Source organism: Notolepis coatsorum, assembly GCF_963971535.1.
Source record: "Notolepis coatsorum genome assembly, chromosome: 5".
NCBI lineage: Eukaryota > Metazoa > Chordata > Actinopteri > Aulopiformes > Paralepididae > Notolepis > Notolepis coatsorum.
The window spans coordinates 90,097,643-90,114,863 of record NC_140169.1 but is presented as its reverse complement, the minus strand read 5'-3'; the positions used below and the strand labels follow the sequence as shown (position 1 = coordinate 90,114,863).

Below are 17,221 nucleotides of genomic sequence, written 5' to 3'. Positions count from 1 at the left end.
ATCTGCTAAGAAGCATATTATTTATTATTATTTTATTTCATTGGGTTTTAGCCCTAGTTGCACTTTTGTTGCAAACTCAGTTATCCCATTAGTTCCCCCAAATTTAGGTCTGTTATTTTAAGCTAAGAAATCTGCTAAGAAGCATATATTATTTATTATTCTTTTATTTCATTGGGTTTTTAGCAATAGTTGCACTTTTGTTGCACTTTTTTGTGTTTATTTCATGTTTTGAAAGATTGCGTATAACTGCAAATATTTTTTTTTTACATAAATCATAGTGGTTCAACATTTTGGGTCGCGACTTAATGACTAAGGAAAATGTTGGGTCCCGAGGCTAGACCAGTTGAGAACCACTGGTGTAGACTAATGGGGATCCATAAATAAACATAAACATAAACATGAGCGCAGCAGCTGAATTAATTTTATCAATGCACCCAATCACTGACCAGGGCTACACCAACTAAATCGCTTTTCACTTCGATTTAAGATTGACCTATGTATGAAGAATGACCTATGTGTGAACAATGGCATTTGTATGAAGATTGACCTATGTATGAAGATTGATTGACCTACAGTATGTATGAATAATGACCTATCTATGAAGATTGACCTATATGTGAAGATTGTCCTATGTATGAAGAATGACCTATGTATGAAGATTAACCTATGTATGAAGAATGACCCATGTGTGAAGAATGACCTGAAGATTGACCGATGTACATATGCACCCAATCAGACATCACACTCTACATTAAGACATTCAGGACATTTTGAGGCCATTCTGCTGTTTTAAGTAACAAAGAACTGTGTCAGGGGTCAGGACATGTGATATATGAGCTGGACCATGATATAATATAATAATAATAATAATAATGCAGGACCTCTCTAGAGCTGGACCATGATAAGGTGAGAAGTAACACATAGTACGATGATATACACCCACTGAAGCAAGGTGTGCTTTCAAAAAGTTTAAATCATGACAATGGATATTCCTTGCTGTATTGTTTGTATTTAAAAGTACTATGGATAACATAAAACACAAGCGGATAGCTCACATAAAATAAAGTGTAAACTATACAAAAGCAGTATTTAATTTCACTTCAAACCTTCATCTATACTAGAAAGGCAACTGAGGTTTCCCTCCTTTACAGTCACAAGTTTACATACAGAGATACGCGATCATAAATACAGCAGAAGTCACACCGCATATAGAATCACAACAATAAACAAGACAACAAGATGAGGGTAGACAAAAGCAAGGGATAACAAATCAATTACCGGTAAAACACAATCACTAGGACGGGTTCCAAGGGTTCTGGTTAGCCGGTCGACTGACACTGGCACATTTATAGAAATGTTTATTAGCCCTTTAAAAATACACCAAGATAAAGTGAAGTACTGAACAGCCTGATGTCAGATCCAGTCTGATGCATCTCTTTATATGTGTTTTACTTTGTTGACTAAGTCGATGCAACTGTCGTCATCGTGAGGAGAAGGTAGTGGTTCGACTGCTCACACAAGCTGCGTAGGCCGGGCTGGACAGACTGGGGGCGTGCGGCTCTGGACACCACAGACGGTTCTTATGAGCCGCAGCCGCACGCTTCTTCTCGGCCGCTCTCTTCCTGGCGCACAGGAGGTAGATGATCTCAATGACGTTGAGGAGCACCGAAACACAGGCCACCGCCAACATGAAGACGATGAAGATGCTTTTCTCTGTGGGGCGTGAAATGAAACACTCGGCACCGGAGAACACAGGACATGGCAGGGACACCTTGCAGTGGAACATGGAGGGCATGGTGATGGAGCCGAAGATGTAGTACTGGCCCACGGCGAACGCCACTTCCAGGAGGATCTTGAAGACCAGCTGGGTGATGTAGCTGCAGAGGAGTGCGCCTTTGATGGTGATCTTCCCCCTCTCGTCCGTGTACCTGGGCCTCTCCAGGACCGCCGCTCCTGGCGTCTGGCTCTGTTGCTGCTGCCTCAGCTCCTTCTCCCCGTGGACGACATGGACGGCGTGCGCCAGGTAGAAGAACGTGGGCAGCGTGACGAAGATGATCTGGAAGACCCAGTAGCGGATGTAGGAGATGGGGAACATCCAATCGTAGCAGGCGTGCTGGCACCCCGGCTCCACGTTGTTGCAGGTGAAGTCGGACAGCTCGTCGCCCCAAACGCTGTCGGCCGCCGCGCCCAGGACGAAGATCCTGAAGAGGAAGAGGACGGTCATCCAGATCTTCCCCACCACGGTGGAGTGCGACTGGACCTTGTCCAGGAGTGCAGAGAGGTACGCCCAGTCGCCCATGGCTGCTGATTGATGAGTGTCTGTAGGAGATCAAAGGCGGGACAAATTGAGAGGGGGTTCTTCTGACTCTCGATCACAATCATCAATCTCGCTTAACCTTTTCACTACCACACTACAGGAGGTTAACCCTTTCACTACCACACTACAGGAGGTTAACCTTTCACTACCACACTACAGGAGGTTAACCTTTCACTACCACCCTACAGAAGGTTAATCTTTCACTACCACACTACAGACGGTTAACTGTCTCTAGTGTGGTAGTGAAAGGGTTAACCTTCTGTGGTGTGGTAGTGAAGGGGTTAACCCATTTGTCGTGTGGCAGTGAAAGGGTTAACCTTCTGTATTGTAGCGGTGAAAGGGTTAGCCATTTGGTAGTGTGGCATGAAAGGGTTAAAATATGTAAATAAAGTACTACTATCGACCACAGGAAAAAGGTGCATATTGTATATAATGTGATAGCAATAAGTCATATATTCAAGTATTGTATAAAACATTTACAATGTGTACATATTACAATAATACTATGTACATATATAATATTACAATTTTGAATTTTTTTAAACGTCCCCTGCTGGGGAGGAAAGCTGGGGCACTCGTATGGGAGGCAAGACTGTGTTTACCTTAGTCTAGTGGGGAGAGCTCTCACCCACGACCACAATCATTATTGGTTCAACTCCCAGTTGCAGTGTTTGTTTTGGACTTTTGCCAATACAAAACGAAAATATATTACTTCACATTACGTCACTGATCCAAATGTAAACAAATGTTTAGAATATAGAAAATATCTATATTCAGATATATAATACGTTAAGAAAGTTACAAATAATGTATTTTCCATCTACAGATCAAATAAGGGATCTAGAGCTTTAAAGGTGCTATAGATAACATTCAGCCGCTAGATGTCACACTAGAGCACCAGCATGTCGTTTATCCAATCAGGTGCATTCCACATGGGGAAATGGGAAGTAACGAAGGGATACATGCATGCACCATGTAAACAACATCAATTTTATACCCGTAAAAATTGTTTAACTGAAAATGTATTTATCAATATTTGTTTTACTTTTATTCTGCACCTTTCTAAAAGCTGTGTGGATGTATTCTTATTTTTAAAAGATTACTCTACATAAATGGTAAATTACAATTTGTTCCTCACATTTTACCCATTCACTCACACACAGACAGCAGAGGCAACCATGCAAGCTGCTCTCATCAGGAGCAAGTAGGGGTTACGTGTCTTGCTCAAGGACACTTCAACACACTGTCCGGGAGGAGCAGGAATCGAACCGGTAAACTCTGGATTACCAGACAACTACTCTATCTCCTGAGCCACTGCCCCTGTAACATAAAAATGTAATCTATAGCACCTTTAATGTTTTGGTCAGGGAGATGTGTTGTTATAAGTTTTGGAACTGATTAACACAATGCACGCCAACAACGTGATAATTCGTTATTGCCCGCCATGCGTTGAACGCCAACAACGAATAAACACGTTTTTGGGATCAATATTTCATTTTTTCGCCATGGCATTCATAATTCATCCAGCCTGGACCCTGTCTGATATTGCAACGCCTCAATACCGCCTGGTGGATGTCCGGCGAGTTACACTCCAAGCCAAACCGGAAGTGGCGCTCGGTGCATCGAGGAAATCCCTCCAGCAGTAATATCTTGTTACGTGGATCCAGACAAACACTCGAGTGCATGGGATCGCTTTCAAAACCCAATAATCAATATGATTTCTGCGTTTATTGCGTCATACAAACGGGAAATGGACCTAGCAGATCGACGTCAAATAATTGGAATATTTTTCCTCCAGTCTCATCGGCGAACGGTAAGAGGAATATAACGTTATTTTCAGCCCGATTGTTTATTCATTCCACGGCAATACATCTGATCAACATATCAACCCATACTAAATAAAGCCGTTACTGACGATCAAGGAATTATAAACGACCCCCCCCCCCCCCTTTCCTTCACGCATGATGAAGCATAATGTATACCGATCATATACATTTTAATTTTTTAATATAGCGTGTATAGGAAAGAAACGCCAATCGATAATCTATCAGATGCGTCAGGGCCTATAACTCGCGTTTTAGGAATTACTGCAGAAAACCTTAAAAACATACTTATATTCTCGACGGTATTAACACAACAATATATGAATGAAAAAATATAACGTTCCCACATCCGGAACGATAGATACCCGATGTTGAATGGGCCATAGTAATGTCGATATAGCTATAATATTTAAAAAGTTATAGCCCTGCAAAGAAGGCAAACATCTCCATAGGGTTACAGCACTGGCAGACTGGTCATAAGGATGGGCATACTGCGTGGCAATCAAAGTGTTAATAGAAGTAGTCATAATAGTAGTAGTAGAAAGAGAATGAGTTGTACCCTTCCTGCTGACTTGTCATACAGAACATGTAAGTCGCTTTGGATAAAAGTGTCAGCTAAATTAGAAGATTTTCCAGATTTGAGCTAATTAGCTAGTTTCCATCTGTAGTCCCTGCCTACCATGCATGTCTTTATGTAAATGTAGTAGTAGTAGTAGTAGTAGTAGTAGTAGTAGTAGTAGTAGTAGTAGTAGTAGTAGTAGTAGTCGTTTAAAAGTAGTGGTAGAACATCTCACTATCCTTCATGGGGAAATTGGTCTTGCAATCATACAAAAACTAACTAACCACACAATACAATAAAGACAGGACAAAAAATAAGATGTTGTGTCAGTGGAGTTTTGAAACCAAGAGGAACAAGGAACAAAGAGAATAGTGCTGTATTTGTTTTTATTCATTTATTATATATATTTATTTATATACAAAATCAGTGATTTCAGAAGTCTCTTCATTACATATTATTGTCAGGCTGCACAAATACAAAATGTACTCACCAGATATTATAAACCCATTGTCATCGACCCGCTACGGATGAGGACGAGTGACTTGAGAGGGTTCAGTTGTTGTGATTTGAAAGCTTGAGGCGAAAAAAGGAAAGGACTTATATCCTCGAGGGGTTCGGTGTGTCTCTCTCTGACTCACTCACGTACGCCTCCGTTTATATGTCACTTGCTTCTGTTTTAGTTGCTCAATCACAACTTCTCACATTCTGTTCCGGTCAAGAGGCAGATCTTAGGATCTTTACCCTCCCTAAGGCACGTAGCACTTGTTGATATATATTTCTCATGTAAACTCATAGCAACTGGTTTCTCTTTCAACATAGGACACAATTGTGTATTTATTATTATATTATTATTATTATTATTATTATTATTATTATTATTATTATTATTATTATTAGAGGTCAGAGCACAGGTTGGTCTGCGCCCCTGGAGCAGTTTGGAGATCCGGTGCCTTGTTCCAGAGAAAATATATTTGTAATTTCCCATCATGTCTCTTCTGTACAGCTTTCTCATGGACAGGCATACTGGTTGCAGATGAAAGTTTATTAGTGATGTTCTAAAATTTTTGCATACCCTTGTTTGCTTTGGCCTCTCTAGAAACATATTCAGCCAAGCATTGGCCTGTACATGAGGTAAACACCTTGTAAATACAGCTTATGGGAGAGGTCCAGACAGGGTTTTTATGGATACTTGTAAATACAGCTTATGGGAGAGGGGTTCAGGCAGGGTCTTTATGGTTATTTGTAAATACAGCTTATGGGAGAGGGGTTTAGACAGGGTCTTTATGGTTATTTGTAAATACACCTTCCCCTGACCAACAGTAGGGTAGTCTACACCCTCCCCAAACCGACAGTCCAGGCATAACGACTAAATTGGGGGATGAGAGAAAAAAAAGAAAGGCAAATGCATGCCTCACAAATAACCCAGATGGCAGATTGTCTTGGCTGTTTAGTTTAATCCCTTTGACCCTTTGGACATCATACATGTACAATTTACATGGTCATACATGGTCAATTTCAACATAGCGATGTTGGTCACAGGGCGACTGGACTAACCACAGGCCTCCCCCGACAACGGGGGACATGACGTGGCGTCTCTCGCGTCAGCTGATTAGGTGTGGACGTCTCAGTGGCCCACAGGCGGCAGATTGAACTGGATTTGGGGAAATCATGATCTCAAACGAAACTTGCTGATGTAGGCTATACGAACAACGAAGACAACTAATCTCATAATACGGGAACTGGTGGAAGTGGTGGCAGGAGTCAGAGCTCTCTTCTGAGGTAGGAGTAATTATTGTACAATATTATTATTATTATTATTATTATTATTATTATTATTATTATGAAGATGTTATAATTATTATTATTATTACTATTGTATTTGTATTTATTTGTTTATTTGTCAGGGACAATGCAAAAGAAAATTCACTGTAACAAGTTACAATAATAAGATACATATTAATACTACAACTCTGTACATACATCTGATTAGCGCTATACTCAGTAGTACTAATTTATATATTATATATTTATATCCAGTTTAATCACCTGTACATTGTATATTAATATTGCACTTTACTGTTACATTTGCACTCTGGTCGGATGCCAAAATATTTGTTGTTGTACTGTACTTGTGCTGTATGATGACATTTGTATCTAATCTAATCTAATACAGATGCATTGCATGTAGGCTAATGTGCAACCCCTGTCCCTGTTTAGGCTTTTATACTTTATTTATTTCAAAAGCATGAGATTCTTTACATGATCATACCAAAATTCTGATTGGATAAATAATATTACAGTGAATTACCTGGCTCAGTAACCCAGCTGGCTATCAGGTTCAGGTTTCACATTGTTGTCATATGATCATGGTTATTGCAAATTGGATATTGCATTGACACATGGCGATTCAAACTAAGAACAGGGTTCTTCAGAACCCTGAATAATGTAGAATGCATGAGAATGCATTGTGTATACCTATTTTGTTTCTTTGTTTGTTTGAATGATGGCACCTACTGTAACACTGTTAGGGTTAGGGGTTCGATTCCCCACTGAGGCCACCCATAGTGAAAAATGTGTGTAGTCATTCCAGTTTTAAAGCGGTTTGTGTCCGAGTTGTAGAAAAGTGTTATAGAAATGCAGTCAGTCACTCGGTCTTCACAGTAACCATGTTGTTCTCTCTCTTCCCTCCTTGTAGCCACACACACACTGTCATCATCATGGGGGACTGGTCGTTATTATCGTCCCTGATGGACAAAGTGCAGTCTCACTCCACGGTCGTAGGGAAGGTGTGGATGAGTGTTCTGTTTCTGTTCAGACTGTTCATCCTGACGGCAGGTTTGGACAAGATCTGGGGCGACGAGCAGAGCAACATGGACTGCAACACCAAGTCTCCCGGCTGCAGGAACAAGGCGTACGACCACACATTCCCCATGTCTCATCCACGCTTCTGGGTCCTCCAGATCCTCTTCGTCTCGCTGCCGACACTGATCTACCTGGGCCACGTCCTGCTCGTCGTCCGCAGGGAGAACAAGCTGAGGAGGCGCCTGGAGCAGAAGACGGGGAAGGACGGAATGGTGAGAGTGCCCAAGTACTCGGACAAAAAGGGAAAAGTTCAGATCAAAGGCACCCTGCTGGCCAGCTACATGACCCAGCTCTTCTTCAAGATGGCCCTGGAGGTGGCCTTCATCGTGGGGCAGTACTACCTCTACGGCTTCATCCTCATGCCGTCCAAGATCACATATCACGGCCACAATAACTACCCCTGCAAGGCGGTTGTCGAGTGCTTCGTCACCCGCCACACGGAGAAGAACGTCTTCATCATTTTCATGCTGGTCGTGGCCTTCGTCTCCCTCCTCCTCAACGTCGTCGAGGTGTTCTACCTGATGGTCAGGGAGGGGATGAGGAAGAGCAGGAAGAACATCCTAGAAATGGAGATGCTCTCACTGAGCAACGTGACAAACAAAGCAGACAGGGAAGGCTTTCTGTTGAAGGACTGACGGTCTCAGTTACATTTTACTTGCAGACTAGCACTTTGGATGTGAGGTCAAATAGCCTGGAATTCAGAAAAACACCTTATGGCATTAGAAGGGCTATGGGTATTTCCAAGCTCGCTGTACCTTTTATTCTTTTTTTTTTTTATTATTGTTCAAGTTTGTTTATTATTTGTCACAATAAAATACATGTACTTTACGGTGAAATGCTTGGTTCTGTATGAGCCCCTGAGAGTATGCTTCATACAGTAAAAAAAAGTAAGTAAAAAAGTAAGTAAAAGAGGAATATACAATATTCTAAGTACAGTGAGTAAAAATTAGTAAACAGTGAGGTACAAATGCAGACAATGAGGTACAGAACCAAGGTAAGGTGCAAATGAGGTATGAATGTAGTGCAAATCTCTTTAACCCTTTCTCTGCCACGCTTATATCCATCCTTATACCGTCCTCTGCCAGCTCTATTTGCCTATGGAGATGTTCCCCTTCTTTGCAGGGCTATAACTTTTTAAATTGTATTGCTAAATTGACATAACTATGGCCCATTCAAGTCAAGTATCTATCGTTTAGGATGTAGCAACGTTCTACTTTTTCATTCACATATTCATACTAAAATACGGTCTAAAGTATAAATATGTTTTTATCGTTTTCTGCAGCATTCTGCAGAACGTGAGTTATAGCCCTAAATACATATATTAGATCATCAAATGTAGTTTGATACCGATTGACGTCAGATAAAAAATTTAAATTGTACAAGGTCCTACACGTCATGCCTCATCATCTGCTGGTGACCGGAGGGGGGGGGGGGGGGGGGGTTAATAAGTCCGTGGCCGACGTTAAATAATTTATTTAGTATGGGTGATATGTTGATCGGAGCAGTGTGTATGTTTAATAATAATCAAACACGCTGAAACTCACCGCAGCTTCCTCTGACCGTTGGGTGATCAGCGTGGAGCAGAAAGATCGCTATTATGGGATGTTGTTATATGCGATCCATTTCCAGGTTGTATAATGCTATATACGTCCAAATCATGTTGTTTATCGAGTTATTGGCAACGGATCGCTATCCAGTGTGTCGAGCTGGAGTCCCGCTAGCGCTAGCGAGTGGCCGGACGAAATATGGGTGAGCACCACTTCCGGCGTGTCACTTCCGGTGTTGGCGATTCGCCGATCGGCCACCAGATGGCAGTCTTGAACCGTTGGAGAGTTGAGAGGAGATCAACAGCAAGTCTCAAGTCTCCGTGGGTGAAATATGATTGCCATGACAGATTTTTTAAATATTGATCTCAAAGACGCTGTAAGACGTCATTGGCAGATTACGCATGGCGGAGAATGACGTGTTAAGTCGTCCTTGGTGATTAAAGGGTTAAGGGGAGACCACCCACCTAAAATAAAATGTTCCTGATTTTGGGGCAATTTTGAGATTTTTGTATAATGTTACCCCTTTACATGTCTTCTTTCAAACTAGTAACAAGAAAACGTCAAATTAATTTTGCATGATTGCATCCATAAAATGTGCATATATTGAATGGGGAAGTGCCTCATTTGCATATATAAACATAAAATTCAGAAAACATGTAATATATTTTTTCTTAGTTTAAACATAGTGATATCTATTCAAAATCTCATTTTGTACCCCCTAATAGGCAAAAACAATATAAAAAAATCTCAATTTCTCTAGTACCTCCACACACCAAACTGGCCATGTTTCCTCCTATCCATATACCACAACTTTCTGTTAGAGGATTTTTTGATATATCACTCATCCAGAGTTTTTGAAAATTTTATACACATTTCTTTTATGACTAGGGGGTCATAAAAGGTCGCAAATCCCTGTTCGGGTGGCATATCAACAAATCCTCTAACAAAAAGTTTGTTTTTTAATGTAGTAACATGAAAAACCAAGAGAAGATATCTATATATCATCCATCTTTTTTTTTTGAGTTTGTGTATTTTTCTCCTCCTGGATGCCACCTTGTCACTCAGCCTGGGTAGCCCACCGTACAGCACACCCCTAACACCAATACATGAAATACCCATTTTCCTAGTACCTAGATGGACCAAAACGTCCACATCTATATCCTGCTTCTTTGTGCCAAAGGGTTTGTTGATATGTCATACATAGATTTACAGACAATACAAAACTTTAAAGGAGTTTTTCTCAAAATGAGATTTTATGAGTTTGTATTACACATAAAACAAAAAAATCTCAATTTCTCTAGTACCTCCACACACCAAACTGGCCATGTTTCCTCTTATCCATATACCACAACTTTTTGCTAGAGGATTTTTTGATATATCACTCATCCCGATTTTTAGAACATTTTATACAAAGAATTGCTGCAAAAAATAGATTTTTTTATGACTAGGGGGTCATAAAAGGTCATAAATTCCTGTTCGGGTGGCATATCAAAAAATCATCTAGCAAAAAGTTCGGTATTTAATGTAGTAACATGAAAAACCATGAGAAATATCTATATATCATCAATTTTTTCTAAATTTTGTTTAGGGTAACATGCAAAAGGGGGCCATATTGAATAGACCACGCCTCTTTTTGGGTAATAAAATGATGCGGCCAAAAGAATTGTAATAAATTGTTTTTCTTTTTTTGACTATTCTAAACAATTAAGATGCAAATGATTTCATCCTTTATTTAAATAGTTTTCCCTATCTAGGTGGGTGGTCTCCCCTTAATAAATAGATAAATATAATGTAGTGGTAAAGTGTCTAAGGTGACATGTCATCAGCTTGTGACTGCAACTTGTTCCTGTTCGCCCTGCTGGTCTCTGACAGGGACAAGTTGCAGGCAGTGGCGAATATTCATCCAAGCCAAGGGAAGCCAAGCTTCCCCAAAAATAGAAACAGTAAAAACATTTAAAAAAAAAATTAAATTATAGTTTACAATAATAATACAAAAAAATCATTATTTTTCATCTCTGTGTCCTGGAGAAATTTTCTATTTTCTTTTTACAATTTTCTCCCTCTTCTCCTTCTCACTCTTTAACACTTTGAGCGCCACTCACGGCTAATCTCAGGTTTATGATTGTGACGTTGAATGCCACATCACGGCTTTTCTCTGGATTTTTTCTTTTTTTTTCAGTGATCTGAAATCATATTGCATCACGCGAGCATACCGTTGGAGATCTAGGGGCCGCCGGCGATCAGATGTGAAAAAAGCGCCCCCTATCGTCTCTCAGATGGTAAATCACCCTTTTGGAATGGACTCAATGAAAATGGATGGGGAAAAAAATATTCCAGTCCACATTTTCCAGTCCACTGATGCAGCCGGAGTTACCAGAGTTCATTCTGGAGCCTCTGAGCCGCGGCGAGCATGGGTTATACTGTACACACGTTGGATCAATATACTTATCGATTTTTTTGAATGGTGATCAGGAATTGGAATATACCATTTGGATACCATCTGATGTCAGGTAAGGAATCTATGTTATCAGTGTTAGGATAATCAGACTCGTTTTCGAGGAGATATAAGCGTTTCCACTATATGTGATATGGCTGTTTCACTGTAAAAGCCATGAGGAAATAATAGCAGCGATTATCAGCGCACGGCACGAGCGTGCGTGCGCACACATATACTATCGACCATCTAGCGTTTATTTGAAAACGATTCATAAATAGACCGCCAAATGATAACGTTCTGGAATATTCCAGTAAAAGGCGATTATCAGGGAATGTGTTGTTTTTTCTTCGAAACCGAGTGGTTTTCAAAATGCTATAAAAAGGAAATGAAGCGATAAAAACACAATCTGCTTTGCCAATGTTGACTGGAAAATGATTCTTTGATAAGCGATGGGCAGATTAGACACATAGCATAATTTAAAACATAGATTAGGCGATATTAACGTTACATGGGCCGTGGACCGTGGCATCAACGGGGTAAAAAGGAAAACACGGCCTGGCACTGAAAGTGTTAACACTGTCACTGACTCAGGCTTCTTCAAGATTCAAGCTTAATTCAATGGGTTGGGCTTAGGGCCTACGCCATTAACACGGCCGCAGACTGGGACTAGGTTAGAGAAGCGAAGCACTCCTTGGCTTCAATCAAATTTGCCGCCGGAGCCAGAGAGTCCCCACCGCCTGTACGTTAATGCCAAGCAAGCAGTGCAAAAATGCTTCCGCATTCGTCACCGCACGCTAGTGCGGTAAAGCGCCCTTCTTTTCAGACAAATGCTACCGTGCGTGCACCGGCGGCGGCGTGCTCGCTCAGGTGCGTGCGTGCGCCGGCGTGCTCGCGCGAGGTGCCCGCGCATGCGCATGAGATCCCGCCTTGAGCGGAGCTCAATATATATAAGTCACCGCCCCTTATTCCGTATCTACCAATAGCTCAATTGGCAAGGACACATGGCTGTGGATCCTATGGCTTGTTTGCTGGCGAGTTCGAATCCCATCGAAAATATTTTTTAACGTGATTTTTTTTTAACGTGTATTATTTCGCCGGTTAAGGTTATTTCGCCGGTTAAGGTTAGGCATGGTTAAGGTTAAGGTTAAGGTTAGGCATTGTTTCGGAGTTGGTTAAGGTTAGAACGGTTAAGTTTAGGCGCTGTTAAGGAGCTGGTTAAGGTTAGAGTTTGTCAAAGAGAATGGCAATATAATTTCTATGGTTAAGGTTAGGCATGGTTTCGGAGTTGGTTAAGGTTAGAACGGTTAAGTTTAGGCGTTGTTAAGGAGCTGGTTAAGGTTAGAGTTTGTCAAAGAGAATGGCAATAGACAGCCTATTTCCGCGCGACCTGGGCGCTGGGCGGCGGAAAATGAAAGGCGCATTACTGCATGCCACTACGATAAATTTTTGCACTGCTTGCTTGGCATAAAGCTACACGCGTCCCCACCATATTGACCAATCAAATCACATTAAAAGCTAAACGTGACGTCATCAACAGGCCGGGAAGGGACGCACTTTTAATGTTGAAATGATAACTACAAGCAAGTCGGAACTAAAAAAAAACAATTCAAATCTAATTTAATTTCATCATAAATCACTCACATAAATTCCCTCCTAGCACTGTTTTTTTTAAATAATGTGCTAAATAAATCAAATAAAATAAACTCGTCAGTCGTACAATAATAATAAAGTTCATATTATTTTACTTTCTTGTTTAAAATATTTGTGTGTGTTTGCAGAGCATGCCTAATGTGGTGGATTTTTGACGTCTCCAGGGATGGTTAAATGAAATACAGAGACAAGAGATTGGCCTTAAATCAGAGTGCAAACCACCAGGTTCTCCACGGACATCCAGCAGCCTAAAACAGTGTCACACTGCGAATTAGGCATTCTGAAATAATCAAACAGGAGGTAGGAAAGAGACAGCCGGATTACTCACGTTAAATGAATACAATACAGGTTTATTGGAAAAGAAAATATATATATACAGTACGACCTCACGGACGGACTTTCAGTCTGTCAGAGTGCATATTCACAGGTCTGTCAGAGTGAAAGTGAAGACAAAGCAATATTGTAATGGCTTAACACAGTGAGATAGAGACGCCTCTGTCTCTGATTGGGTTGGCTTTATATGGTCATTTGGGGAGTCGGATGGGATGGGCCCTTGCGGAAGGCTTGCTGCGGCCTTGGATGCAAGCGTTATCTGGCCTGCTCTGAATACAAAGAATGGATATAGTGTTTTAACAGTTTTTGAGAGAAGGATAACATGACTTCATGGATTTTACCCTGTTGTGGGGCCCTAGAGGAGTAAGAATGTGAAATTACCCTTCACATTTAAACAGAAATCCTGACCTCACAAATAGAGGAGGGGGGGGAGGAGGAGGAGGAGGGGGGAAGGAGGTGGATGAGGAGGAGGAGGGAAGGAGGAGAAGGTGGAGGAGGTGGGAGAGGAGGAGGGAAGGAGGAGGAGGTGGGAGATGAGGAGGGAAGGAGGAGGAGGATAAGGTGGATGAGGAGGAGGGAAGGAGGAGAAGGTGGAGGAGGAGGAGGGAAGGTGGAGGAGGAGGGGATGTGAAATTACCCTTCACACTAATATCCGGCAAATGCGGAAGAGGGAGAGGAAGGTGCGTCTGTGGACCCAGGAGGCCATGGATCAGGCCATTGCAGAGGTCAGAGCACACTGTACACACGTTGGATCAATATACTTATCGATTTTTTTGAATGGTGATCAGGAATTGGAATATACCATTTGGATACCATCTGATGTCAGGTAAGGAATCTATGTTATCAGTGTTAGGATAATCAGACTCGTTTTCGTGTGCATTGACACATGGCGATTCAAACTAAGAACAGGGTTCTTCACAACCCTGAATAATGTAGAATGCATGAGAATAGATATAAGCGTTTCCACTATATGTGATATGGCTGTTTCACTGTAAAAGCCATGAGGAAATAATAGCAGCGATTATCAGCGCACGGCACGAGCGTGCGTGCGCACACATATACTATCGACCATCTAGCGTTTATTTGAAAACGATTCATAAATAGACCGCCAAATGATAACGTTCTGGAATATTCCAGTAAAAGGCGATTATCAGGGAATGTGTTGTTTTTTCTTCGAAACCGAGTGGTTTTCAAAATGCTATAAAAAGGAAATGAAGCGATAAAAACACAATCTGCTTTGCCAATGTTGACTGGAAAATGATTCTTTGATAAGCGATGGGCAGATTAGACACATAGCATAATTTAAAACATAGATTAGGCGATATTAACGTTACATGGGCCGTGGACCGTGGCATCAACGGGGTAAAAAGGAAAACACGGCCTGGCACTGAAAGTGTTAACACTGTCACTGACTCAGGCTTCTTCAAGATTCAAGCTTAATTCAATGGGTTGGGCTTAGGGCCTACGCCATTAACACGGCCGCAGACTGGGACTAGGTTAGAGAAGCGAAGCACTCCTTGGCTTCAATCAAATTTGCCGCCGGAGCCAGAGAGTCCCCACCATATTGACCAATCAAATCACATTAAAAGCTAAACGTGACGTCATCAACAGGCCGGGAAGGGACGCACTTTTAATGTTGAAATGATAACTACAAGCAAGTCGGAACTAAAAAAAAACAATTCAAATCTAATTTAATTTCATCATAAATCACTCACATAAGTTCCCTCCTAGCACTGTTTTTTTTAAATAATGTGCTAAATAAATCAAATAAAATAAACTCGTCAGTCGTACAATAATAATAAAGTTCATATTATTTTACTTTCTTGTTTAAAATATTTTTGTGTGTTTGCAGAGCATGCCTAATATCCGGCAAATGCGGAAGAGGGAGAGGAAGGTGCGTCTGTGGACCCAGGAGGCCATGGATCAGGCCATTGCAGAGGTCAGAGCAGGCAGGTGGAGTGCGAGGCGGGCAGCCACTTTGTTCGAGGTCCCTAAGTCCAGCCTGATCGACCGACTCAGCGGAAAGGTGTCTCTGGCCTGCAACATCGGCCGGAGCACCTATCTTACCCCTGAAGATGAAAGTTCCCTGGTGGAGTACTGCTTGTACTCTGCCAGTTATGGGTTTCCGCTGACGAGGTCGCAGGTCCTGGCCCACGCCCTGGCCATCTATAACCTCCGCCACCCAGGGAACCTAAAAACATCCCTTGGCCAGGGGTGGTGGATACATTTTAGGGAGAGGCAACACCATCGCCTCACGATCCGGATCCCGGACACCATTGACCGTGGGAGGGCAGCCTGCGCCAAGAGGGGGGCCATAGAAGAATACTTCAAGCTCCTCACCAGCACCATGGAGGAGCACGGGCTGAGGGAGAAACCCCGTCATATTTACAACTGTGACGAGACGGGGTTTCAGATGGACTCCAACCGGAGGAAGGTCGTTGTGCCCCGTGGGACGAAGCACGCCTACAGGCAGGCCCAGGGAACCAGGGAACACATCACGGTCCTGGCCTGCCTCAACGCGGCTGGGGAGGACGTCCCCCCTTTTATTATTTATAAGGGGGGCTACCCAGGAGGGCCCTACAATAGGGAGGGAGTCCCCAATGCCCTCTACGGGAAGTCGCCAGCGGGGTACATTGACTCAGTGCTTTTTAGGAAGTGGTTCACCAACCACTTCCTGAAGTATGCCACGGAGGAGCGCCCGCTGCTGCTTGTGATGGACGGTCACCAGTCCCACCTGGATCCAGAGCTGGTCCGGACGGCACAGAGGGAGAGGGTCATTCTCCTGTGCCTACCGCCACACACCTCTCTCATCCTTCAGCCTCTGGATGTGAGTTTCTTTGCACCCTTGAAGGCAGATTTCTCCGGGCTTGTGGGAGATCTGTCGGCAGTTAGCCACTCCTTCATGATTTCTAAAAAGGAGTTTTCAAGGGTGTTCAGAGACACCTACCAGAGGCAGAAAGATCGGAGGGTGGTGGTGGCTGGCTTCAGGAGGTGTGGCCTCTACCCTCTGGACCCTGCGGCTATTGATTGGTCGCGGGTCATGCCGTCTGCCCCTCCCCCTGCATCTCCTGGTGCCAACCCTGCTGTTACCCCCCAGCCCAGCCCCCCACCCAGCCCCCGTGCTCCTAGCCCCCCACCCAGCCCCCGTGCTCCTAGCCCCCCACCCAGCCCCCGTGCTCCTAGCCCCCCTCCCAGCCCCCCACCCAGCCCCCGTGCTCTAGTCCAGGACTCACCCCCCAACCCCTACCTCAACCACCCCCTTGTAACAGCAGGGAGGATCACAGCGGACCTGGGACAAGTCCTGGCCCAGATAGAGTTCACCCGAAGATCTGGAAAGGTCAGGAGGAACACCACCAAGGCCCGCCTGCTCACCGCCCAGGAGATGACGGATGCCATCGACGAGACAGAGGACCGCGCCGCCCGTGCCGAGGCAGGAGCTCTGGCCAGGGCAGACCGACAGCAGCAGCGGGCTGAAACATCAAGGACTCCCACAACCTCCTCCCGTACCCCGCGTGATGGCTCTCTCCCCAGCCGCAGAAGAGGAGTGTCCCCCCGGGCCGCTCCCACCACCAGCTCCGGTCTTGCCATCACCGGTCCCTCAGCCTCAGCCTCCATGCCCCCCTCTTCTGCCTCCCACAGTCTGCTGCCCGCCTGTAGCCTCCACACCAGCACTCGCCTGCCTGCTTTGAGAGA

General features: G+C 43.3%; 2 protein-coding genes across 2 annotated transcripts; one reads left to right on the top strand and one right to left on the bottom strand.

The window, feature by feature from the left end:
• Window positions 1-1,025: 1,025 nt before the first annotated feature.
• Window positions 1,026-5,318, bottom strand: LOC311228975 (gap junction Cx32.2 protein-like). The gene is made up of 2 exons (XM_084314954.1): window positions 5,190-5,318; window positions 1,026-2,319 (listed from the first exon to the last, which is right to left on the bottom strand). Exon 2 carries the CDS (start codon window positions 2,297-2,299, stop codon window positions 1,481-1,483), a length of 819 nt encoding a protein of 272 aa, XP_084171080.1. The 5' UTR covers window positions 2,300-2,319; window positions 5,190-5,318; the 3' UTR covers window positions 1,026-1,480.
• A 1,032-nt stretch (window positions 5,319-6,350) lies between these two features.
• LOC311228976 (gap junction Cx32.2 protein-like) lies at window positions 6,351-8,344 on the top strand. The gene is made up of 2 exons (XM_084314955.1): window positions 6,351-6,478; window positions 7,395-8,344. Exon 2 carries the CDS (start codon window positions 7,417-7,419, stop codon window positions 8,194-8,196), a length of 780 nt encoding a protein of 259 aa, XP_084171081.1. The 5' UTR covers window positions 6,351-6,478; window positions 7,395-7,416; the 3' UTR covers window positions 8,197-8,344.
• Window positions 8,345-17,221: the final 8,877 nt, after the last annotated feature.

What these genes read in the sequence shown, in the direction of transcription:
- LOC311228975 (XM_084314954.1), bottom strand. Translation starts at nt 2,299, where the DNA reads ATGGGCGACTGGGCGTACCTCTCTGCACTCCTGGACAAGGTCCAGTCG.
- LOC311228976 (XM_084314955.1), top strand. Translation starts at nt 7,417, where the DNA reads ATGGGGGACTGGTCGTTATTATCGTCCCTGATGGACAAAGTGCAGTCT.